Source organism: Rhinatrema bivittatum, chromosome 19 (assembly GCF_901001135.1).
Source record: "Rhinatrema bivittatum chromosome 19, aRhiBiv1.1, whole genome shotgun sequence".
Classification (NCBI taxonomy): domain Eukaryota; kingdom Metazoa; phylum Chordata; class Amphibia; order Gymnophiona; family Rhinatrematidae; genus Rhinatrema; species Rhinatrema bivittatum.
The window spans coordinates 24,139,779-24,165,593 of record NC_042633.1 but is presented as its reverse complement, the minus strand read 5'-3'; the positions used below and the strand labels follow the sequence as shown (position 1 = coordinate 24,165,593).

Here is a 25,815-nt window from a genome sequence, read left to right as displayed (position 1 = left end):
AACTGCCTACGTAATAAAGGAAGGATTGCAAGGTTCATTTTAGAAAAGGTCATTAAAAACAATTTTATTTGGTGGCAGCAGTAGGGCCAAGATCTGTGTGCACATGAAAGGATGCACGCGGCCCACGGAGCCAGCAGCCCTTTCGGAAGGACCCAAAGACGCTAAGGCACCACGAGAGCCACCCATGCCCCGTCACCCCCCCCCCCCCCCCCACCCCTCCCAGCACAGGCCGCAACCCTGCTGCTCCCCACGGACAGGAAGCTCAGCCGCACACCCACCTCGTGCTCCTGCTACCCCTACTACCCCTCCTGCTACCCCTCGATAACAGGGGCCGGGACCCCCAGATGGGGGGGGGGGGGAGGGTGCTTTACACGCCCCTGCCCAACACTGCAGACAAGGACATGGCTCCTGCGAAAGAAGGCGGGCCAAGGCCTGGTGTCCAGGGAAAGGGAGGCAAGAGAAGATAAAACACCACAAACGCAGCCGCTCAATCCGTCCCCTCCAGGCTCGGCTGCCGCTGCCTGCTGCCCTGGAATTCACAACCGCCTTTCTGGAAGAGTTTGTGACGCATCAGTAGCAGGGGCAGCAGTTCTGGAAGGGGGTGCATGGCCCCTGGCCCTCTAGAGGGGAGAGGTGGGGGCCCGGGCCGGAAGCTCACTCCTTCACCAGGCGGTAGGTATGATACTGCGTGCCACAGGCGCTGGTGGAGACCTCGAAGACGTAAGCCACACACAGGAGAAGCTCTTGTGTGTCCCGGTTAGTGACCACCTGCAGGGGGGGGGGGGGGAGAGAAGCGAGAAGAGGAGGGTTTGTGCGATGTCTGTAGGGGGAGGGAGGAGAGGAGAGAGAGGGGGATTGGAGAATAGGGAGAGCAAGAAAGGTCACGAAGGGTGTGTCGGAAGCTAGTGACCTGGAGAGGGGGTTTGGGCTGGCGGTGAGATAATGGAGGATCTCTGGGAGAGAGGGAGGGAGGGAAGAGGGAGAAAGGGGACAAGGTAGCGATGAGAGGGGACATGGAAGGTGGGGGTTACCTGTAGGATGGTGAAGTTCTCCAGCACGCTGTTCATCATGTATTTCTCAGGAAGCTGTTTGAGCTTGTGGATGAAGTTAATGAGGTATTCACACATGGGGGAGCGATGGATGCGGTACATGAAACGTCCATTCTCAAACTGTGCGTACTCAGTCTGCGAAAAGAGGAGACTCCAGCAGCGGAGGAAAGCCCAGCAGAGTGGGAGCGACCCCCCTGGGAGAGGTGATGATACACCCCAGGGTTCACCAGACGCTCTCCTCTCAGCTATTAAGTAAGCAGTCCCTCCTCCACCCCTCTCCTAAATATGAGTAACAATCGGGGACAATTCTCACCTTTCCAGGTCCCTAACAAGCAGCTCTCCCCCTCCCATGTCATTAGTAAGCAGGCTCCTCGCCTAGGAAACCGCCTGGCCCAGGCGCTCGCTCACCTCCACCTTCTCCACCACTTGCTTTCCGAAGGAACAGACCTTGGAGGAGCAGGCAATGATCGTGTCCTCGAGTCCCTCGTATTGGCTGCTTACCCCATAGAAGACTCCAGGCTCGTCCGGGACCCCCGTGTTCAAATCGGCCTGTTTTAATGGAGAGAGTGCAGGACAAATAAATCCAGTCCACCCTCTCCGGGCAACAGCCGGCAACTCTCGCCGCATGGAAGGACACTTAAGTGGACACAGAGGCCTTAGGGAAGCAATGAGGTGTAGGAGCACGGGTGTGGGTTGGGGGGAGGGGAATGTACATGTGTGCGACTACAGGGCTCACCCAGAACTTGACCAGGAAGAAGGCGCTGGGGGGCCCCCTCTCATACAGGTCCTTCAGGCCTCCCTTTTTCTCAGGGAACTTGTCGTAGATCTGCCGCACGTCCACGGACTCCAGCAGCGGGTTGCCGTGTGCAGAGCTCCCTTGGCTGAGGTGCACAAAGAGGTGTCTGTTGTACTGGTTCGGGAAGAAACAAGAAAATCAGTGGGCAGAGACGAGGGGGGGGGGAGGGGAAAGAGAGGGGAGCAATTTCACAAGATGTGGCCACAGAAGGAGCAGGGACCACCGACTGCACCGCAGAGAAGGGGAAGGAGTCACCTATTGCCATGGAGAGAAGGAGCAGGGGGGGTCTCTCGCTGTGCTGGACAGAAGGAGCAAGGGTCACTCACTGTGTCGGTCTCTCCCTGCTGCTCCATGAAGGCGGAAAACTCGACCAAGTGCAGTCTGGCTGTGCCAATGCCACATCCGTGCCACGCAAGGCTGCTGGGCACCAGAGGGAGGCTGTCGGCAACGTTCTCGTACCCTGCGAGCAAAACAAAGCCATACTGACCATGACCCAGAGCTCCATACCTGTCCCTGACCCACAGCACCGGGGGGAGGGGTCCACGGCATACCTGGAACAGCCAGAGGAGGCTGCAGAGGAAAGGTCATCTGTGAAAACATCTTTGCACTGTAGGGAAAAACCATAAAAAACACGAAATCTGACACGGAGCAGTCAGCAGCAATCCAGCGCCCACCCGTCAGTGCCGCTCGTGGGCGTAGGAGGGTTGGCGGCACGGCAGGAGGCCGCGGCGACAGCAGAGGGTACTTACTCCTCCGTGGGATGAGGCGGCACGACACCTCCAGGCCAGAAGGGGAAGAAGTCTGTGGACTGAAACCCAAATCCTTGCGTTAGTGGGGGGGGGGGTCGGATGGGACGTGGAGGGGCGCACGACGAGGAGGCGGAGGTGGCACAAAGCTGTACGGAGCACAGCCACGGCCACTACGAGGCCAACCGGTGGCAGGCTGCATCGTGGGCCTCCCCTTCCCATGTCCCCAGTCCTCTATGCTCTGAAAGGCTGAGGGAACGAGGAGGCGAAGGGGGAAGGCTAGGCTGGGTGGGGGTCGGGGGATCTCGCTTACCCCAGGGATGGAAGGGGGCCTGGACACACCCACTTTGCTCTGGATGGTGGTGGCAGAGACTAGCTGGGTAGAGGACATGGACGTCATGCTCTGGAGAACTTTGTCCTTCACCACCTGCTCCTGCAAGACAGAAGGGGATAGAAGCGAGACAGTGGTACACGAATGGGCCGAGTGGTACCACATGGCCATATCGGACCAGCTGCTGGGTCTGATCCCAGCATTTCCCTGGGCAAGTAACTCTCTCTCTCTCTCTGCTGTCATATTTTTCTGTTCTTTAAGTTTTTATAATGTAGTCGCTATTTTATAATGTAGTCGCCATTTCTACACTCTTATTATCCTAATTTATGTTATTGATAATTATTATGCTGTATTTTTATTCTTATTTTTTGTTGTAATTTTTGTTTTTATTTAGTTATTCTATTTTATTGATTTCTATATTTTATTTAATTATTGTAAACCGCTTTGAACAGTATTAATACTGGTAAAACGGTATAGAAATATGCTAAATAAATAAATATATATTTCCCCAGATTCAGAATCAAAGGGACTTCCCTGGCCTGACAATTTCTCCAAGCAACACAGAAAGTGGTTAAAAAAAATAAAAGAAAATATTTCTCATAATAATACAATAAAATAAAGTGACACCATGCAGACAGGACAGTAAGAGGGTTGGCTCCTGGGTTCTGGTGCTGGTTCAGATTGCCCCTGCTCAGATCCCGGTTCTGACCCCACAGATTTTGCGGCTCTGACTGCTGTTTCTCCTCTTTCCCCCAGGATCAGACGCAGTTTGTCCTGCTCCTTCCTGGGTGGGAAGTCCTGGATTTTCTCTCTCTTTTCTCAGTGCAGGAGGAAATGCATTTCTGCTTCTCTTTCTCCGGTGCTGCACTGCAGGCAGAGTTGGGCTTCTTGGGGTTTGCAGCTCACTTTCTGTCTGCACCTTTCTCTTTCTTATTCTGTGTTGGATGAGGGTCTGTCCGTGTCCTGCGTGGGTGAGTGAGGTGAGGGAGGCTGCTAGTGTGGAGGTTCTGTGCAGGGATCTGTCGCAGCCCGGTCAGTTCTGTTTCCCTATAGGAGGTGTATTGGGGTTCTAGATCCCGGTGCTCCCTTTTCCTAGGTAGGGCTGTTGCTGTGTGAGCCCTGGCAGTTAATGCTGTTATGGTGCATTAGGTTTGCTCTGCAGATGCTGTTATTTGCAGGGCTTTGAGTCATGTCACAGCGTGTCTAGTGGTGGCGGAAGGTGGTGTCACCGTCACTGACATGACCCCAGAATCAAAATACTCTCTTTTTTTTTTTTTAAGTTGTAAGGGGAAACATCCTAGCTTTGCAGTAATACCGCAAGAAAGTTCTTGCTGGCTGTGCCTGTTCATTTTTTGCAGCGTTCTTACGTGACCCAGCTTGGTCTCGGACACATTCCTGTGCCAGGGCCATGTGCGGGCGGACGGGTGCTGAGCAGGGAAGGTGGATGCAGATTCAGCAGGACCACTAACCTTCAGCTTGGACTGGACCTCCCGGGACCTCCTGCGAGCCAGGACCTGTATATGACTGGAGACCTGCACAAGGAGGACACAGAGGTGGGAAAACAAATGAACCAAGACTGTGGCATTAAAAAGGCCTACGGCCTTTCAGGTCCCGAATTGTTCCTCCTCCTCACCACCCAGCCCTGACGGTTTCTCACGCTGGCCCTGCACTCCCCACCAAAGCAGGGAATGGCAGCTACAAGTGCCAATTCCGGAAAAGGCAGAGCGAGGTGGGTCCGTGCATTACTGCCAGCCCCACATAAACAGAGCAAATTCGGGTGGTGAGGTGGGGAGTGCGTGAGAGAAAGGACGTTTCCCCACTAGGGAGGGGAAAGGGTGCCCTAGGGTAAGTCCAACGTGCAGTAAATCTATGACCAAGGGTTACGGTAGGGGTGGGTGGGATGGGGGCGTCTTCAGGACCAGGACTCCCGCCCCCCCACCCAACAATAATGTTCTAGGTATGGGAGGAGCTCATGAGTGAAGGCCATGCGCCAGGGCGGGAAGAGCCAGTTCCAACGAGGAGAGGAGAAAGAGGGAGGAAGGAAGCCCAGGCAGTACTAAATCCAGGACAAAGCGGTCCAGTCTGTGCTCTCCTACCTGTTTCCTTGTGCGTGTTTTCCCTGTCCGGAGCTTGATGTACCGGGCTATCAACTCGTTACGGCCTGAGAAAGAAGAACATTAGACAGAGAGGGAAAGAGAGACACATATGGAGCAAGAGAAAAGGAGGGCAGGAAATGTCAATGGCGTCACCCTCTTAGATATCTCTTCCCCATGTCATTCACTCCCATCGACCTCAATGGCGTCACCCTCTTAAATATCTCTTCCCCACATCATTCACCCCCATAGACCTCAATGGCGTCACCCTCTTAAATCTCTCTTCCCCACATCATTCACCCCCATAGACCTCAATGGCGTCACCCTCTTAAATCTCTCTTCCCCACGTCATTCACCCCCATAGACCTCAATGATGTCTCCCTCTTAAATATCTCTTCCTCACGTCATTCACCCCCATAAACCTCAATGGCGTCACCCTCTTAAATCTCTCTTCCTCACGTCATTCACCCCCATAGACCTCAATGGCGTCACCCTCTTAAATCTCTCTTCCCCACGTCATTCACCCCCATAGACCTCAATGATGTCTCCCTCTTAAATCTCTCTTCCCCACGTCATTCACCCCCATAGACCTCAATGATGTCTCCCTCTTAAATATCTCTTCCTCACGTCATTCACCCCCATAAACCTCAATGGCGTCACCCTCTTAAATATCTCTTCCTCACGTCATTCACCCCCATAGACCTCAATGGCGTCACCCTCTTAAATCTCTCTTCCCCACGTCATTCACCCCCATAGACCTCAATGATGTCTCCCTCTTAAATATCTCTTCCCCACGTCATTCACCCCCATAAACCTCAATGGCGTCACCCTCTTAAATCTCTCTTCCCCACATCATTCACCCCCATAGACCTCAATGGCGTCATGCTCTTAAATATCTCTTCCTCACGTCATTCACCCCCATAGACCTCAATGGCGTCACCCTCTTAAATCTCTCTTCCCCACGTCATTCACCCCCATAGACCTCAATGATGTCTCCCTCTTAAATATCTCTTCCCCACGTCATTCACCCCCATAAACCTCAATGGCGTCACCCTCTTAAATCTCTCTTCCCCACATCATTCACCCCCATAGACCTCAATGGCGTCACCCTCTTAAATCTCTCTTCCCCACATCATTCACCCCCATAGACCTCAATGGCGTCACCCTCTTAAATCTCTCTTCCCCACGTCATTCACCCCCATAGACCTCAATGATGTCTCCCTCTTAAATCTCTCTTCCCCACGTCATTCACCCCCATAGACCTCAATGATGTCTCCCTCTTAAATATCTCTTCCCCACGTCATTCACCCCCATAAACCTCAATGGCGTCACCCTCTTAAATCTCTCTTCCCCACATCATTCACCCCCATAGACCTCAATGGCGTCATGCTCTTAAATATCTCTTCCTCACGTCATTCACCCCCATAGACCTCAATGGCGTCACCCTCTTAAATCTCTCTTCCCCACGTCATTCACCCCCATAGACCTCAATGATGTCTCCCTCTTAAATATCTCTTCCCCACGTCATTCACCCCCATAAACCTCAATGGCATCACCCTCTTAAATCTCTCTTCCCCACATCATTCACCCCCATAGACCTCAATGGCGTCACCCTCTTAAATCTCTCTTCCCCACATCATTCACCCCCATAGACCTCAATGGCGTCACCCTCTTAAATCTCTCTTCCCCACGTCATTCACCCCCATAGACCTCAATGATGTCTCCCTCTTAAATCTCTCTTCCCCACGTCATTCACCCCCATAGACCTCAATGATGTCTCCCTCTTAAATATCTCTTCCTCACGTCATTCACCCCCATAAACCTCAATGGCGTCACCCTCTTAAATATCTCTTCCTCACGTCATTCACCCCCATAGACCTCAATGGCGTCACCCTCTTAAATCTCTCTTCCCCACGTCATTCACCCCCATAGACCTCAATGATGTCTCCCTCTTAAATATCTCTTCCCCACGTCATTCACCCCCATAAACCTCAATGGCGTCACCCTCTTAAATCTCTCTTCCCCACATCATTCACCCCCATAGACCTCAATGGCGTCATGCTCTTAAATATCTCTTCCTCACGTCATTCACCCCCATAGACCTCAATGGCGTCACCCTCTTAAATCTCTCTTCCCCACGTCATTCACCCCCATAGACCTCAATGATGTCTCCCTCTTAAATATCTCTTCCCCACGTCATTCACCCCCATAAACCTCAATGGCGTCACCCTCTTAAATCTCTCTTCCCCACATCATTCACCCCCATAGACCTCAATGGCGTCACCCTCTTAAATCTCTCTTCCCCACATCATTCACCCCCATAGACCTCAATGGCGTCACCCTCTTAAATCTCTCTTCCCCACGTCATTCACCCCCATAGACCTCAATGATGTCTCCCTCTTAAATATCTCTTCCCCACATAATTTACTCTCATAGACCTCAATGGTGTCACCCTCTTAAATATCTCTTCCCCACATCATTTACTCTCATAGACCTCAATGGTGTCACCTTCTTAAATATCTCTTCCCCATGTCATTCACCCCCGTAGACCTCAATGCTGTCACCCTCTTAAATATCTCTTCCCCACGTCATTCACTCCCATAGACCTCAATGCTGTCACCCTCTTAAATATCTCTTCCCCACATCATTCACTCCCATAGACCTCAATGCTGTCACCCTCTTAAATATCTCTTCCCCACATCATTCACTCCTATAGACCTCAATGGTGTCACCCTCTTAAATATCTCTTCCCCACATCATTCACCCCATTGACCTCAATGGCGTCACCCTCTTACTTTTTATTTCATCTCTGAATCATTCACTCCCCAGACCTCAGGGTTGCTCCCCCTCCCCCACCTTGTACACAGCAATATAAGCAGTGAAGTGTGGAGAATCCCCTGGTTAGCCGCAGGATGGGAGCAGCCTCAGGCAGGGGTGCAGCTGTACGAGTGAGAGATGGATGGGCGGGCGGGAGGGAAACATTCCAGTGAGTGTTAAGCCTTTGTGCCCTGGGGCCTTATCTCTGCAGGAGAGCCTGGCAGGGGGACCCTTTCCAAAACTCCACTTCTCCCTAGGAGGCCAGCAGATGGAACCAGGCCAGCAGGAACAGGGCCTCCCGGTTCCATGGACTTTAATTTCTTATTGATTACAGAAGCTGCTGTCTGGAAACTTTTCTGGGATAGGAGAATGTGGTGCACAAAAAAAGCCCCTTCCATCCCTGCAGGGGCAGGTAAACGTTATCTCAGAGCTAAAGCCCCCTCCCCCTCTATCCACAGATCTCTAGGGTTGGTCAAGAGGCCCTTGGTGTTTGCACAGTTTAGGCCTAGAGGGCTTGGCTGAGGCCCCCTGCATGGGAAGCAGGCCCGAGGGGGGGGGGGGGGGAGATTACTGAGGAGGCAGCTGGGAAGAAAAGGATGGGAGGGAAGGCGAGGGAGGGCGGGAGGAAATGCCCTGGAGCCAGAAGAAACAGATACCAGGCCAGACAGCTGCTTCAGAGGTCACAGGTCTTTGCTTGTGCCTTCATGGGACTCGCGCCGTTGGAAGGCAGCACCTGCCAGGCGTGGCTGCCAGCGAGGGGAGCAAGGAGGAGGCGTGAAAGATGATGGAGGAGGAGGGAGAGGAGGTGACAGACAGACGATGTTTGTGCAGTTATCAGCAGCATCTGGAAGGCATTAGATGGGCTATTAATGGCCTTAATCCTCCTCCCACCCGCCATCAAGATGCAATGGGTTGGACTAACCTTTACCAGAAGCAGTATATCAGAATATCGTTCCTGTTAAACAATTACACAGTGCTCCGCCTCCCCCCCCCCAAAAAAAAAGCAGAGAAATAGCAGGTACAAGATAACTGGAAGGGAGGGTCCAATGTCTTATCTACTGCTAGGCTTGGCCATGCCAAACGTCATCCCAACACCCGCTGCCCACCTCATGCCCACGCTATCCTAAAATAAAGGACTGAGGGGAGATTGGAGGTGTGTGTGTGTGTGTGTGGGGGGGGGGGGTCTGCACGTGACGTGCATTTCAAGCCCCCCACCATGTACAGCATTTGTCTGCAGTACATCAGGGTCTGGGTTACCAGAAGCCACCTCCTTCCCGAGTTAGGGCAAGGCCTGGCTTCGGCCTTCCCTGCTAGTCCACGCTCCCTGTGCAGCTGTGGCTAGGAGGGTATGGAGAGCAGCTGGAGGGTCAACCAGCTTGACTGCAGGGATGCAGCGGGGGTCTTGGGCACCTCCCCTCAGTCTCTAGCTCTCCCTGCATTTCCCACCCCCGCTCTTCTCTGACCACTTGTAGGCCAGCCAAACTTTTATAACAAAAGGAGTCTCGGTCAACCTGGTCCCAGGACAGCACATGCAGATTTCCCCCCCCCCGCAGGGTGCAAGAGAGGCAGCACCAAGCACATCCCAAAGCCTTCAGGGTCCTGTAATCCCAAGTCTCCTCCTGGGCAGACAGCAGTATGAATCTCGCAACATCACCCAAACAGCCCCTCGCCTCTCTTCGGCCTCCACCCATCGGACCTGAGGGGGGGGGGGGTGGGATCATTTGGAAGGCGTATATCGCAGTCTGCGGTGGGCACAGGCAGGGCCGTCACCCCCCTAAAATTTGGGCTTGCGTGTTCACAGACGAAGGCAAAAGGACAACGCGGTGCCCCCGCTGGCCCATTCCTTGGAGCAACAACCTTGGGCAAATCAAAAGCTCGTGGATCCTGTGTCTTCACAGCAGCAAAGAGAGATGCTCCGGTCTTTACGAAACGAGTCTGCCCCCCTACCCTACGAGGAGGTCGGAATCCAGCGCTCCTTTGGGTCATCCACCCCCAGCTCCTTCAGGGCCCAGGTGCCCCTACCGCGGATGTGCTGCACAGGCTGGAGACCCCAGAAGAGGGAGACTTGCAGGTCGATACTCTAAGGCCGCGGTAGAAAGAGTGCGGCAGTGCCTGGCGCACCCTCGTTCCCCGCACGCACAGTTCTCTTCACCTACCGCTCAATACTCTCTTCTAATTGCATGCAAATGCAAGCCGCGGCTGCGAAGTGTTAGGGACTACGAGGGGGGGCGGAGTCAGCCAAATGTCCTCCTGTCCCCCACTCCCTCCCACACTGCTGCAAGGGGTGCATGCGGAGTTTATCTGGCCAGGCGGGTGCTCAGTCACAGACGTTCCCCCAAGGCCCTTTCCCCTCCGTTCATACTGAGACTACCCTCCCGATCTCACCCACCCTCCCTCTCAATGGTCCGGTTCCTCCCCTTCTCCAACCCTCCTCCTGTCTCCCTCTAAATCCCCCTCATCCTCCACCTTCCCTCCCTGGGCAAGTGGCACAACGACAGAATTTTATTTCCAAGAATCACAGGGGAAACACCCCCCCCCCCCCCCCACTCAGGAAAGGGCGAAAGAGGAACAGAGGACGGAGAGTCACGAGAGTGAGCGAGCGAGGGAGTGACACACCAAGAACCTTCTGGAACATCAAGCACTGGAGCCCTGGCCCAGAACAGCCAGTGGTCCAGGGGGCGCAAGCTGTAGGCAGGATCTCTCGGCCTACTCTTTGCCTGGCTGCCTCCCCCTGCAGACTATCTTCAGTCTCTTCCGCTGTTCTAATGTCTTCCTTAAGTGCCTGGATTTCTGATGGAAACTTGTCCTCCTCCCCCCTGAAGGTCTAATGCCAGTGGGGCAACCATTAGCCCACCCTGCCTCTCACTTCCCCCTCTACCCTGGCAGGCTCTGGACAAAGACAAATGACTGTGAGCCGGCTCAGAGGGGGTGGAGGGGAAATCCCACTGGCTCCCTCTCAGGCCACTCACCATACATCTTGCCCTCGTCGGACAGGATAATCTTGCGTCGGCCACAGGGCGGGTAGATGGCCAGCGCCTCCTGGAAGCTCTGCTCAATGTCTGGGCTCCACACCCCCTCGGCATCGTTGTCCAGGCCCTTCTCCGCGGGGTCCCCCGTGCTCTCCTCGGGGCTGCTGCCCTCGCTCCACCCGCTGGGCTCCATCCTTCCAGCCGGAAGGAATGGCCGGGGGAGGGGCTGCCAAGAAGTGGCTTTAACCCTCGGGCTGGGGGAGGTGGTGGATCCTGAAAACACAGAAGCAGGAAAGTTGAGAAGGGATTCAGGCCTGTTGGGCTGGGCTTCTCCTCTTCGCAGAGGAAGTTCCCCACCCACCAACTAAGGGGGAAGAAGGGAGGGCAAATGGAGGGCAGATGAGAGAGAAGAAGGAGACAGGGAAAGCCTGGCAGCTCCAGAAGCAGGATGCTGGGATCCAATCCCGCCAAGCCAAGAATGGGCCTGGACTCACGGCCTTGCAAAGAAAGGCCCCCCCTACTATCTGCCCTATGCCATGGGCGGCGCACAGGGACAAAACCCACTGTGCTGGGGCATGGGGGGGCACCTTTGCTGGGCAGAAGTGAAGGGGAGAGCTGGAGACTGACTGGGATCTGTGATACTGCCCCAGGAAGGCAACTGGTCAGGCACAGAACGGGCCTCATGGTCCTGATCTGCTGTCAGATCCTGGAGCTCTATAGAGGGGCCGGCCAAGAAGGGGGAAGGAGAGAAAGACAAAAGGAGAGAGAGACAAGGGAGAGACAGGAGGGTGCAGGTTATCGCGGCACCAAACTGACAGATTCTGCAGCAGGGTGTGAAATTCCAGGCCCAGGCTCACTGTGGAGGAGCTGGGCCTGTGATTCATCCAGCCATGACAGGCCAAGAGGACACCTGGTCACCCCTTACAGTCCAGATTCATTTTACATCTCAGAAGAGAGTCTGGAGATTCAGGAGACTAAAGCTACATCTATAACGTCTGCACCACTGACCGATGCTATTGCAGGCTGGGAGTGTCAGCGAGTGGCTGGGCTGAGCCTGTGGCCCTGCAGGCTGGGAGAGTCAGCGAGTGGCTGGGCTGAGCCTGTGGCCCTGCAGGCTGGGAGAGTCAGCGAGTGGCTGGGCTGAGCCTGTGGCCCTGCAGGCTGGGAGAGTCAGCGAGTGGCTGGGCTGAGCCTGTGGCCCTGCAGGCTGGGAGTGTCAGCGACTGGCTGGGCTGAGCCTGTGGCCCTGCAGGCTGGGAGAGTCAGCGAGTGGCTGGGCTGAGCCTGTGGCCCTGCAGGCTGGGAGTGTCAGCGAGTGGCTGGGCTGAGCCTGTGGCCCTGCAGGCTGGGAGTGTCAGCGAGTGGCTGGGCTGAGCCTGTGGCCCTGCAGGCTGGGAGTGTCAGCGAGTGGCTGGGCTGAGCCTGTGGCCCTGCAGGCTGGGAGTGTCAGCGAGTGGCTGGGCTGAGCCTGTGGCCCTGCAGGCTGGGAGTGTCAGCGAGTGGCTGGGCTGAGCCTGTGGCCCTTTCAGGAAATGGATGGGATGGGCCGGGCTACTGCCCCTCTCCCTCACCTCCCAGCTAAGTACCCCCCCCCCCCCCCCGGTACCCTCTCCATCCCTTCCCCCTCCCCCTCCCCACCCTCATCCCAAATCCCCCCCAGACACAGCTTCTTAAAACGGGGGCACTGCTGGAGTGCCCTCTGCCCTCCCTCACCCTGCCAGGGCTGCTGCTGGCCAATCCTAGCCTCCCAACAGGGGCTGGAGCTTTGGTGAATCAGCTTCACGGGATCTGCTGCCACCATAGAAGAGAGAGAAAATCCAGGACGTCCCAGCCAGGAAGGAGCAGGAAAAACTGCGTCTGATCCTGGGGGAAAGAGGAGAAACAGCAGCCAGAGCCGCAGAATCCATCACCGGGCCAGAGAGAGCACTCCCCAGCTGATCCAGATAGCAGGAAATCCCCTGGAGAAAAGAACAGAAAAGCAAATGCAAAGTACAGCTGCAGAGAGTCTCAGGGAGGAGACGACATTACTGCAAGATCCCCAAAGTATTAATACAGCATGGACAGATGAAGAGCAGATCTCATCAGAGCCCCATGCAGGCGTCACACTGATACATGTAAAGCATGAATACAGCACGGACAGCTGAAGAGCAGATCTTCAACACAGCCCCATGCAGGAGTCACACTGATACACATAAAGCATGAATACAGCATGGACTGCTGAAGAGCAGATCTCATCAGAGCCCCATGCAGGGGTCACACTGATACATGTAAAGCATGAATACAGCATGGACAGCTGAAGAGCAGATCTCATCAGAGCCCCATGCAGGCGTCACACTGATACACGTAAAGCATGAATACAGCACAGACAGCTGAAGAGCAGATCTCATCAGAGCCCCATGCAGGCATCACACTGATACATGTAAAGCATGAATACAGCACGGACAGCTGAAGAGCAGATCTTCAACACAGCCCCATGCAGGAGTCACACTGACACACATAAAGCATGAATACAGCATGGACTGCTGAAGAGCAGATCTCATCAGAGCCCCATGCAGGGGTCACACTGATACATGTAAAGCATGAATACAGCATGGACAGCTGAAGAGCAGATCTCATCAGAGCCCCATGCAGGCGTCACACTGATACACGTAAAGCATGAATACAGCATGGACAGCTGAAGAGCAGATCTCATCAGAGCCCCATGCAGGCGTCACACTGACACACATAAAGCATGAATAGAGCACAGACAGCTGAAGAGCAGATCTTCATCAGAGCCCCATGCAGGTGTCACACTGATACATGTAAAGCATGAATACAGCATGGACAGCTGAAGAGCAGATCTCATCAGAGCCCCATGCAGGCATCACACTGATACATGTAAAGCATGAATACAGCATGGACAGCTGAAGAGCAGATCTCATCAGAGCCCCATGCAGGGGTCACACTGATACATGCAAAGCATGAATACAGCATGGACAGCTTTGAAGTGTGTAGGTGTGTGATTGGGGGAGAGAAGGGATTATAAAAACAAGCTGTGTGACTTCAATATTCCAAAAACTATTAAAAAAAAAATACAATAAAATCAGCACACACACACACACACACACCACACACACTCTCACACACACACACACTTTCTCTCTTGTATATTACTGAAGACGACTCATGAATAAGATCAGAAGGAAGCTGCCTCTGGATCATCTTGCTGCTACAGGGAAGCAGAGGTTTCTGGCCACCTGTGGTTTAAACAATTCAGCCAGAGGGCAGAACAGATCAAATCTTCAGGTTTGTTTTCCTTCCTCCAAAGCCCCTCCAAGTTCTCTTGCTCCTAGGGAAGAGTGAGGCCTGGGACTCTTCCTTGTGCTGGGGCTGCGCTGTTCACAATCAGAAACTGGCACACAGCCAGGAGACGAGGAAGGCGGGGGCAAAGCCTTGGACAGATAAATGGGCCCAAGGGCAGAGGGAAATGGACAAGATAACTAAGCTGCCCAGAACATAGGATGCCACGGCATTGAAATATGTTAAATAGATAAATGAGAAAATAAAATATCATTGCAGAATAGAAAGGGGAGAGAAGGACAAAGAAGGGGATAATCTCAGGCAGTTCCTTCTACCCCCCTCCCCCTTCTCGCTCCTCCTCTCCCTCACCACCTCCCTGAGCTGGTTTTTCTCCTCTGGCTCTGATTTTATCTGTATTCAAAACACAAGTACAATAGCAACCCCCCTCCCAGCCATTTACCAGAGATCCAGTGGAAGGGGGGAGGATTTCTCAATGTCCTAATCCATCAACAAGTGCACAGCCTGAGCAGACAGGCCCTGGGGCTCAGTCACCAGTGAGACAGGAGGAAGGGGGGCAGAGGCAGAGAAGGGTAGGGAGGGAGAGGCACAGAGTGCACATGTAGCACCACAACAGCACTAACTGCAGGACTCACAGCAACAGCCCTACCTAGGAAAAGGCAGCACCGGGCCCTAGAACCCCAATACACCTCCCACAGGAAAACAGAACCAGCTAAACTGTGACCGATCCCTGCACAGAACCTCCACACTGGCAGCCTCCCTCATCTCACTCACACATGCAGGACACGGACAGACCCTCACCCAACACAGAATAAGAAAGAGAAAGGTGCAGGCAGAAAGTGAGCTGGAAACCCCCAGAAGCCCAACTCTGCCTGCAGTGCAGCACCGGGGAAAGAGAAGCAGAAATGCATTTCCTCCTGCACTGAGAAAAGAGGGAGAGAAAATCCAGGACTTCCCAGCCCAGGAAGGAGCAGGAAAAACTGCCTCTGATCCTGGGGGAAAGAGGAGAAACAGCAGCCAGAGCCACAGGATCTGCAGGGTCCTGCCACCGGGATCTGAGCAGGGGCGATCCAGGCCGGCACCAGAACCCAGGGACCGTCCCTCTTCCTGTCCCGTGGGCACTGTGTAATCTTATTGTCATGATGCTGTATTTTTTTCTTTCATCTCTGTTATTTTATCCACTTAATACTAGGTACAGATTGTCTCAGGCTAATGAAGATTTCCTGTATTGGAGACGGAGATGGTTTCCAAAGGAATACAGTGGTGGTAGCAGCCTCAGTGCCCCTGAATAGGGGGAAGACGTAAGCTGGAGCTAAGGCCTGGTACATCTGTGGGCACCAAGTTGGGGCCGGCACATGGAGGGCACCGGGCTCCCATAATGCACTGAAATTAGCCTGAGTTACTTTTAGTCCCAGAACCCAGCTGAAGGCGGGTTACGGTTTGGGTCCTGATCGGTCCTGACTGTGGGTCAACATGCGATTAGGGATTTGGATATGCGTTTTGTGTTTGGGTAGTGCCTGTGGTGCGAGGATTGCACTCTACTACTCGCTGGCTCTTAACCTTTCGGAAATATTTATTTCTGTTGTATGCTGTGACCTGCTCTGTGCACCCGTGCAAGGAAGGGTGGACGATGGAGATGAAATAAAATGACACCCAGCGAAAGCAAAACAGGACAAGGAAGAGAGGGAGAAGAGAGGCAGAGCTGCAGCCACACAGACCAGCACATTGTGACAAATTACTTTCTCTAGGTGCATTTCAATGACGCCCCATTTATAGGAACTTTGATAGTGACACAGTGACAGAGCCTCCCCACGATAGTGGCACAGTGACAGAGCCTCCCTGTGCCAGTGCCTCCCTTTGATAGTGGCACAGTGACAGAGCCTCCCTGTGCCAGTGCCTCCCTTTGATAGAGGCACAGTGACAGAGCCTCCCTGTGATAGAGGCACAGTGACAGAGCCTCCCTGTGCCAGTGCCTCCCTTTGATAGTGGCACAGTGACAGAGCCTCCCTGTGACAGTGCCTCCCTGTGATAGTGGCACAGTGACAGAGCCTCCCTGTGCCAGTGCCTCCCTTTGATAGTGGCACAGTGACAGAGCCTCCCTGTGACAGTGCCTCCCTTTGATAGTGGCACAGTGACAGAGCCTCCCTGTGACAGTGCCTCCCTTTGATAGTGGCACAGTGACAGAGCCTCCCTGTGCCAGTGCCTCCCTTTGATAGTGGCACAGTGACAGAGCCTCCCTGTGCCAGTGCCTCCCTTTGATAGAGGCACAGTGACAGAGCCTCCCTGTGCCAGTGACAAACCTCCCTTTGATAGTGGCACAGTGACAGAGCCTCCCTGTGCCAGTGCCTCCCTTTGATAGTGGCACAGTGACAGAGCCTCCCTGTGCCAGTGCCTCCCTTTGATAGAGGCACAGTGACAGAGCCTCCCTGTGCCAGTGCCTCCCTTTGATAGTGGCACAGTGACAGAGCCTCCCTGTGCCAGTGCCTCCCTTTGATAGAGGCACAGTGACAGAGCCTCCCTGTGCCAGTGCCTACCTTTGATAGTGCCACAGTGACAGAGCCTCCCTGTGCCAGTGACAAACCTCCCTTTGATAGTGGCACAGTGACAGAGCCTCCCTGTGCCAGTGCCTCCCTTTGATAGTGGCACAGTGACAGAGCCTCCCTGTGCCAGTGCCTCCCTTTGATAGAGGCACAGTGACAGAGCCTCCCTGAGCCAGTGCCTCCCTTTGATAGAGGCACAGTGACAGAGCCTCTCTGAGCCAGTGCCTACCTTTGATAGTGGCACAGTGACAGAGCCTCCCTGTGCCAGTGCCTCCCTTTGATAATGGCACAGTGACAGAGCCTCCCTGTGCCAGTGCCTCCCTTTGATAATGGCACAGTGACAGAGCCTCCCTGTGCCAGTGCCTACCTTTGATAGTGGCACAGTGACAGAGCCTCTCTGTGCCAGTGACAAACCTCCCTTTGATAGTGGCACAGTGACAGAGCCTCCCTGTGACAGTGCCTCCCTTTGATAGTGGCACAGTGACAGAGCTTCCCTGTGACAGTGCCTTCCTTTGATAGTGGCACAGTGACAGAGCCTCCCTGTGATAGAGGCACAATGACAGAGCCTCCCTGTGCCAGTGACAAACCTCCCTTTGATAGTGGCACAGTGACAGAGCCTCCCTGTGACAGTGCCTCCCTGTGATAGTGGCACAGTGACAGAGCCTCCCTGTGCCAGTGCCTCCCTTTGATAGAGGCACAGTGACAGAGCCTCCCTGTGACAGTGCCTCCCTTTGATAGAGGCACAGTGACAGAGCCTCCCTGTGATAGAGGCACAGTGACAGAGCCTCCGTGTGCCAGTGCCTCCCTTTGATAGTGCCACAGTGACAGAGCCTCCCTGTGCCAGTGACAAACCTCCCTTTGATAGTGGCACAGTGACAGAGCCTCCCTGTGCCAGTGCCTCCCTTTGATAGTGGCACAGTGACAGAGCCTCCCTGTGCCAGTGCCTCCCTTTGATAGAGGCACAGTGACAGAGCCTCCCTGTGCCAGTGACAAACCTCCCTTTGATAGTGGCACAGTGACAGAGCCTCCCTGTGCCAGTGCCTCCCTTTGATAGTGGCACAGTGACATAGCCTCCCTGTGCCAGTGCCTACCTTTAATAGTGGCACAGTGACAGAGCCTCCCTGTGCCAGTGCCTCCCTTTGATAGAGGCACAGTGACAGCGCCTCCCTGTGATAGAGGCACAGTGACAGAGCCTCCGTGTGCCAGTGCCTCCCTTTGATAGTGGCACAGTGACAGAGCCTCCCTGTGCCAGTGCCTCCCTTTGATAGAGGCACAGTGACAGAGCCTCCCTGTGATAGAGGCACAGTGACAGAGCCTCCCTGTGCCAGTGCCTCCCTTTGATAGTGCCACAGTGACAGAGCCTCCCTGTGCCAGTGCCTCCCTTTGATAGAGGCACAGTGACAGAGCCTCCCTGTGATAGAGGCACAGTGACAGAGCCTCCCTGTGCCAGTGCCTCCCTTTGATAGTGCCACAGTGACAGAGCCTCCCTGTGCCAGTGACAAACCTCCCTTTGATAGTGGCACAGTGACAGAGCCTCCCTGTGCCAGTGCCTCCCTTTGATAGAGGCACAGTGACAGAGCCTCCCTGTGCCAGTGCCTCCCTTTGATAGAGGCACAGTGACAGAGCCTCCCTGTGATAGAGGCACAGTGACAGAGCCTCCCTGTGCCAGTGCCTCCCTTTGATAGTGCACAGTGACAGAGCCTCCCTGTGACAGTGCCTCCCTGTGATAGTGGCACAGTGACAGAGCCTCCCTGTGCCAGTGCCTCCCTTTGATAGTGGCACAGTGACAGAGCCTCCCTGTGACAGTGCCTCCCTTTGATAGTGGCACAGTGACAGAGCCTCCCTGTGACAGTGCCTCCCTTTGATAGTGGCACAGTGACAGAGCCTCCCTGTGCCAGTGCCTCCCTTTGATAGTGGCACAGTGACAGAGCCTCCCTGTGCCAGTGCCTCCCTTTGATAGAGGCACAGTGACAGAGCCTCCCTGTGCCAGTGACAAACCTCCCTTTGATAGTGGCACAGTGACAGAGCCTCCCTGTGCCAGTGCCTCCCTTTGATAGTGGCACAGTGACAGAGCCTCCCTGTGCCAGTGCCTCCCTTTGATAGAGGCACAGTGACAGAGCCTCCCTGTGCCAGTGCCTCCCTTTGATAGTGGCACAGTGACAGAGCCTCCCTGTGCCAGTGCCTCCCTTTGATAGAGGCACAGTGACAGAGCCTCCCTGTGCCAGTGCCTACCTTTGATAGTGCCACAGTGACAGAGCCTCCCTGTGCCAGTGACAAACCTCCCTTTGATAGTGGCACAGTGACAGAGCCTCCCTGTGCCAGTGCCTCCCTTTGATAGTGGCACAGTGACAGAGCCTCCCTGTGCCAGTGCCTCCCTTTGATAGAGGCACAGTGACAGAGCCTCCCTGTGCCAGTGCCTCCCTTTGATAGAGGCACAGTGACAGAGCCTCTCTGAGCCAGTGCCTACCTTTGATAGTGGCACAGTGACAGAGCCTCCCTGTGCCAGTGCCTCCCTTTGATAATGGCACAGTGACAGAGCCTCCCTGTGCCAGTGCCTCCCTTTGATAATGGCACAGTGACAGAGCCTCCCTGTGCCAGTGCCTACCTTTGATAGTGGCACAGTGACAGAGCCTCTCTGTGCCAGTGACAAACCTCCCTTTGATAGTGGCACAGTGACAGAGCCTCCCTGTGCCAGTGCCTCCCTTTGATAGTGGCACAGTGACAGAGCTTCCCTGTGACAGTGCCTTCCTTTGATAGTGGCACAGTGACAGAGCCTCCCTGTGATAGAGGCACAGTGACAGAGCCTCCCTGTGCCAGTGACAAACCTCCCTTTGATAGTGGCACAGTGACAGAGCCTCCCTGTGACAGTGCCTCCCTGTGATAGTGGCACAGTGACAGAGCCTCCCTGTGCCAGTGCCTCCCTTTGATAGAGGCACAGTGACAGAGCCTCCCTGTGACAGTGCCTCCCTTTGATAGAGGCACAGTGACAGAGCCTCCCTGTGATAGAGGCACAGTGACAGAGCCTCCGTGTGCCAGTGCCTCCCTTTGATAGTGCCACAGTGACAGAGCCTCCCTGTGCCAGTGACAAACCTCCCTTTGATAGTGGCACAGTGACAGAGCCTCCCTGTGCCAGTGCCTCCCTTTGATAGTGGCACAGTGACAGAGCCTCCCTGTGCCAGTGCCTCCCTTTGATAGAGGCACAGTGACAGAGCCTCCCTGTGCCAGTGACAAACCTCCCTTTGATAGTGGCACAGTGACAGAGCCTCCCTGTGCCAGTGCCTCCCTTTGATAGTGGCACAGTGACATAGCCTCCCTGTGCCAGTGCCTACCTTTAATAGTGGCACAGTGACAGAGCCTCCCTGTGCCAGTGCCTCCCTTTGATAGAGGCACAGTGACAGCGCCTCCCTGTGATAGAGGCACAGTGACAGAGCCTCCGTGTGCCAGTGCCTCCCTTTGATAGTGGCACAGTGACAGAGCCTCCCTGTGCCAGTGCCTCCCTTTGATAGAGGCACAGTGACAGAGCCTCCCTGTGATAGAGGCACAGTGACAGAGCCTCCCTGTGCCAGTGCCTCCCTTTGATAGTGCCACAGTGACAGAGCCTCCCTGTGCCAGTGCCTCCCTTTGATAGAGGCACAGTGACAGAGCCTCCCTGTGATAGAGGCACAGTGACAGAGCCTCCCTGTGCCAGTGCCTCCCTTTGATAGTGCCACAGTGACAGAGCCTCCCTGTGCCAGTGACAAACCTCCCTTTGATAGTGGCACAGTGACAGAGCCTCCCTGTGCCAGTGCCTCCCTTTGATAGAGGCACAGTGACAGAGCCTCCCTGTGCCAGTGCCTCCCTTTGATAGAGGCACAGTGACAGAGCCTCCCTGTGATAGAGGCACAGTGACAGAGCCTCCCTGTGCCAGTGCCTCCCTTTGATAGTGGCACAGTGACAGAGCCTCCCTGTGCCAGTGACAAACCTCCCTTTGATAGTGGCACAGTGACAGAGCCTCCGTGTGCCAGTGCCTCCCTTTGATAGAGGCACAGTGACAGAGCCTCCCTGTGATAGAGGCACAGTGACAGAGCCTCCCTGTGCCAGTGCCTCCCTTTGATAGTGCCACAGTGACAGAGCCTCCCTGTGCCAGTGACAAACCTCCCTTTGATAGTGGCACAGTGACATAGCCTCCCTGTGCCAGTGCCTACCTTTAATAGTGGCACAGTGACAGAGCCTCCCTGTGCCAGTGCCTCCCTTTGATAGAGGCACAGTGACAGCACCTCCCTGTGATAGAGGCACAGTGACAGAGCCTCCGTGTGCCAGTGCCTCCCTTTGATAGTGGCACAGTGACAGAGCCTCCCTGTGCCAGTGCCTCCCTTTGATAGAGGCACAGTGACAGAGCCTCCCTGTGATAGAGGCACAGTGACAGAGCCTCCCTGTGCCAGTGCCTCCCTTTGATAGTGCCACAGTGACAGAGCCTCCCTGTGCCAGTGACAAACCTCCCTTTGATAGTGGCACAGTGACAGAGCCTCCCTGTGCCAGTGCCTCCCTTTGATAGAGGCACAGTGACAGAGCCTCCCTGTGCCAGTGCCTACCTTTGATAGTGGCACAGTGACAGAGCCTCCCTGTGCCAGTGACAAACCTCCCTTTGATAGTGGCACAGTGACAGAGCCTCCCTGTGCCAGTGCCTCCCTTTGATAGAGGCACAGTGACAGAGCCTCCCTGTGCCAGTGACAAACCTCCCTTTGATAGTGGCACAGTGACAGAGCCTCCCTGTGCCAGTGCCTCCCTTTGATAGAGGCACAGTGACAGAGCCTCCCTGTGCCAGTGACAAACCTCCCTTTGATAGTGGCACAGTGACAGAGCCTCTGTGGGATAGGGTCACAGTGACACAGCCTCCCTGTGCCAGGGGGAAGCTCCCAGACCCTCTTTTTCTCTCTCTTTCTTTGGAATATGGGAATCACCCAAAACCCTTGGCAGTGCATTAGAACAGTTGCAGCTTTACCGTGCTACCTGTGCAGCAGCCAGCCCATGTTACCACCGACAGGGGATTAACTACCCCAGCCCCCCTCCGCTCCTGGCAAGCTGCCAACCCAAAGCCTGCTCCAGAGGTCCCCAGTAAAGCATCCTGGGACGTTACCAAGGCTTGGAGCTCCTTCACCGCTGTTTAAAATGAAAGTGGCCCGGTTCGGTTTTGGAATGGGGGAGGGGCAGAGCTCCCCTGCTTCCAGCCCCTCACCGCCCGGGATGCCCCTGGGCTTTCCACAGAAACCTCACACCCGTTTGGGACATGGATTTCTTTCAAAAATCGAGAACAGCACACAGGCACAGGAGTTTCACTTTCCCCACTGAACTCCGAGCCCCCCCCCCTCCCCCAATACCGTCCATTGAAAAAGATCCACTTCACTTTACATTAAAAACTCAGATCCACCCCACCTTAAACCCCCCCCCCCCCCCAACATCCAGGGAGAAACTTTACATTAAAAACAAAGATCCGCTCCACCTTAAACCCCCCCAACATCCAGGGAGAAACTTTACATTAAAAACAAAGATCCGCTCCACCTTAACCCCCCCCCCCCCAACATCCAGGGAGAAACTTTACATTAAAAACAAAGATCCGCTCCACCTTAAACCCCCCAACATCCAGGGAGAAACTTTACATTAAAAACTCAGATCCACCCCACCAACATCCAGGGAGAAACTTTACATTAAAAACAAAGATCCGCTCCACCTTAAACCCCCCAACAACCAGGGAGAAACTTTACATTAAAAACAAAGATCCGCTCCACCTTAAACCTCCCCAACAACCAGGGAGAAACTTTACATTAAAAACAAAGATCCACTCCACCTTAACCCCCCCCCCAACATCCAGGGAGAAACTTTACATTAAAAACAAAGATCCACGCCACCTTAAACCCCCCCACCCCAACATCCAGGGAGAAACTTTACATTAAAAACAAAGATCCGCTCCACCTTAAACCCCCCAACAACCAGGGAGAAACTTTACATTAAAAACAAAGATCCGCTCCACCTTAAACCCCCCAACATCCAGGGAGAAACTTTACATTAAAAACAAAGATCTGCTCCACCTTACACCCCCCACATCCAGGGAGAAACTTTACATTAAAAACAAAGATCCACTCCACCTTAAACCCCCCAACATCCAGGGAGAAACTTTACATTAAAAACAAAGATCCGCTCCACCTTAAACCCCCCCCCCCCCCAACATCCAGGGAGAAACTTTACATTAAAAACAAAGATCCACGCCACCTTAAAACCCCCCCCCAACATCCAGGGAGAAACTTTACATTAAAAACAAAGATCCGCTCCATATTAAACCCCCCCAACAACCAGGGAGAAACTTTACATTAAAAACAAAGATCCACTCCACCTTAACCCCCCCCCCCCCCCAACATCCAGGGAGAAAACTTTACATTAAAAACAAAGATCCGCTCCACCTTAAACCCCCCAACATCCAGGGAGAAACTTTACATTAAAAACTCAGATCCACCCCACCAACATCCAGGGAGAAACTTTACATTAAAAACAAAGATCCGCTCCACCTTAAAACCCCCCCCCCCCCCCAACATCCAGGGAGAAACTTTACATTAAAAACAAAGATCCGCTCCACCTTAAACCCCCCAACATCCAGGGAGAAACTTTACATTAAAAACAAAGATCCGCTCCACCTTAAACCCCCCAACATCCAGGGAGAAACTTTACATTAAAAACAAAGATCCGCTCCACCTTAAACCCCCCAACATCCAGGGAGAAACTTTACATTAAAAACAAAGATCCGCTCCACCTTAACCCCCCCCCCCCCCCCCCAACATCCAGGGAGAAACTTTACATTAAAAACAAAGATCCGCTCCACCTTAAACCCCCCAACATCCAGGGAGAAACTTTACATTAAAAACAAAGATCCACTCCACCTTAAAAATACCCAACTCGACCCAGGGGACCATTAAAAAAGCTCCATTCACTATAAAAACCCCGAAACCCCCCCCCCCCCCAACAACAGCAGGGAAAAGTTTTCCAAGTTAAAAAAAATATCCCCCCCCCCCTTTAAAAGCGGTGTAGAACGCGGGCGCCTTAACCCACCACAAGGGGACTTTCAGCAAAGCCGGGGGTACTTCCAGAGGAGGGGCTGCTCCTTCTGCCCGGGGGCAGGATCCAGGCTGGGGGGAAGAGGGGGCCTGGGCAGGCTCATGGTCAGACTTGTACAGAAAAAGAAGAGGAGGAGAAGAAGACCAGACCCCGACAACGCCCCCCCCCCCCCAGCCATCAGAGGCCAAAAGGTTCTTCCTCTTCCACCCCATCAAACCTACTGCCCTCCTCTCTTCCACCCACGTCTGGAGGAGGAGGTCCTGAGGAGTAAAAAAAGGAGGGGAGGGGGGAGCTCAGGAAAGGAGTAAGGGGGGGGGGGGGAGGAGGCAGTAAGCAGAAAAATATCCGAAGTGGCTTCCACCTCTAGGACAAAGAAGCACCAGGGAGAAGGGGGGAAGAGGGGATGCTCAGCCTGAGAGAGGAGAGAGACTTTTGGGCTTACCTTGGCAGGGGAGGGTGAGGAGAGGGCAGCAACTGGGGGGCTCACATGAGAGACTGAGGCAGCCCCCCTGGGCTGGGAGGCAGGGGACTGCTTCCTGCCCCCCACCCCTGCTGGGGATCAGGAGGGAGCCCGGGGCTGGCTGGTATTTTGGAGAGGTGACAGCTTTTCAGAGGAATCCCAGGAATGAAGCTGGAGCAGAGCAGGCCAAGGGAATGAGCTCAGTGAGTCAGGAGCGCTCCCGGGGCGGGGCCAAGAGAGGCGAGGGGAGGAGCCTCCTCACTCCGGCCCGGGGGGAGAGGCTCTGTACAGGTGAGGCGGGGTTATAAGATGCTGGGCCACCGCCCACTCCAACACAGAAAATCTCATAGAGAATAGACGGGACAAAAAGGAGCTGACCCTGCTGGGAGGAAGCTCACACTGCTGAGGTCCCTCCAGGGCACTGCTGGGAGGAAGCTCACACTGCTGAGGACCCTCCAGGGCACTGCTGGGGGGACGCTCACACTGCTGAGGACCCTCCAGGGCACTGCTGGGGGGACGCTCACACTGCTGAGGTCCCTCCAGGGCACTGCTGAGAGGAAGCTCACACTGCTGGGGTCCCTCCAGGGCACTGCTGGGAGGAAGCTCACACTGATGGGGGTCCCTCCAGGGCACTGCTGGGAGGAAGCTCACACTGATGAGGGTCCCTCCAGGGCACTGCTGGGAGGAAGCTCACACTGCTGTGGTCCCTCCAGGGCACTGCTGGGGGGACGCTCACATTGCTGGGGTCCCTCCAGGGCACTGCTGGGGGGATGCTCACACTGCTGGGGTCCCTCCAGGGCACTGCTGGGAGGAAGCTCACACTGCTGGGGTCTCTCCAGGGCACTGCTGGGAGGAAGCTCACACTGCTGGGGTCTCTCCAGGGCACTGCTGGGAGGAAGCTCGCACTACTGGGGTCCCTCTAGGGCACTGCTGGGAGGAAGCTCACACTGCTGTGGTCCCTCCAGGGCACTGCTGGGAAGAAGCTCGCACTACTGGGGTCTCTCCAGGGCACTGCTGGGGGGACAATGCTCCCAGTGCTGGAGTCCCTCCAGGGCACTGCTGGGAGGAAGCTCACATTGCTGGGGTCTCTCCAGGGCACTGCTGGGAGGAAGCTCACACTGCTGGGGTCCCTCCAGGGCACTGCTGGGGGATGCTCACACTGATGGGGTCCCTCCAGGGCACTGCTGGGAAGAAACTCACACTACTGGGGTCTCTCCAGGGCACTGCTGGGGGGACAATGCTCCCAGTGCTGGGGTCCCTCCAGGGCACTGCTTGGAGGAAGCTCACACTGCTGTGGTCCCTCCAGGGCACTGCTGGGAGGAAGCTCACACTGCTGGGGTCCCTCCAGGGCACTGCTGGGAAGAAACTCACACTACTGGGGTCTCTCCAGGGCACTGCTGGGGGGACAATGCTCCCAGTGCTGGGGTCCCTCCAGGGCACTGCTGGGAGGAAGCTCACACTGCATCTCTCTTTACAGATGGTGGTGCATGTGCCAGGCTCCAGCACTGGGAATCAGGCTGGCACTGCGCCTGGCAATTAGGGGGTCTGGAAAACTGCCCTGGGTGATTCCTCAGTTGGCACAATATAACGTATCAACACCTGCAGGGAATGCAGCCAGGATTGGAAAGTCACCA

At 54.8% G+C, this 25,815-nt stretch overlaps 2 protein-coding genes across 6 annotated transcripts in view; one reads left to right on the top strand and one right to left on the bottom strand.

Annotated features, from left to right (window-relative positions):
* The window catches only part of DKKL1 (dickkopf like acrosomal protein 1), a 62,990-nt gene that overhangs the window by 22,973 nt on the left and 14,202 nt on the right, over positions 1–25,815 (top strand). The window contains exon 2 of the mRNA XM_029585741.1: positions 15,291–15,399. The gene's annotated coding sequence lies outside the window, so the exon portion shown is untranslated. The remainder of the gene's footprint in view (positions 1–15,290; positions 15,400–25,815) is intronic.
* Positions 19–24,400, bottom strand: TEAD2 (TEA domain transcription factor 2). 5 transcript variants are annotated; one of them, XM_029585734.1, is made up of 13 exons: positions 24,164–24,400; positions 12,515–12,759; positions 10,802–11,074; positions 5,019–5,083; positions 4,392–4,454; positions 2,905–3,024; positions 2,595–2,653; positions 2,397–2,452; positions 2,172–2,305; positions 1,786–1,959; positions 1,458–1,598; positions 1,032–1,184; positions 19–768 (listed from the first exon to the last, which is right to left on the bottom strand). In XM_029585734.1, exons 2-13 carry the CDS (start codon positions 12,600–12,602, stop codon positions 655–657), a joined length of 1,440 nt encoding a protein of 479 aa, XP_029441594.1. In that variant the 5' UTR covers positions 12,603–12,759; positions 24,164–24,400; the 3' UTR covers positions 19–654. The 5 variants fall into 5 exon arrangements, with proteins under 5 accessions (XP_029441594.1, XP_029441595.1, XP_029441597.1 ...); XM_029585735.1 differs by lacking the exon at positions 24,164–24,400 and adding an exon at positions 23,716–23,957; XM_029585737.1 differs by lacking the exon at positions 12,515–12,759 and having other exon boundaries at positions 24,164–24,329.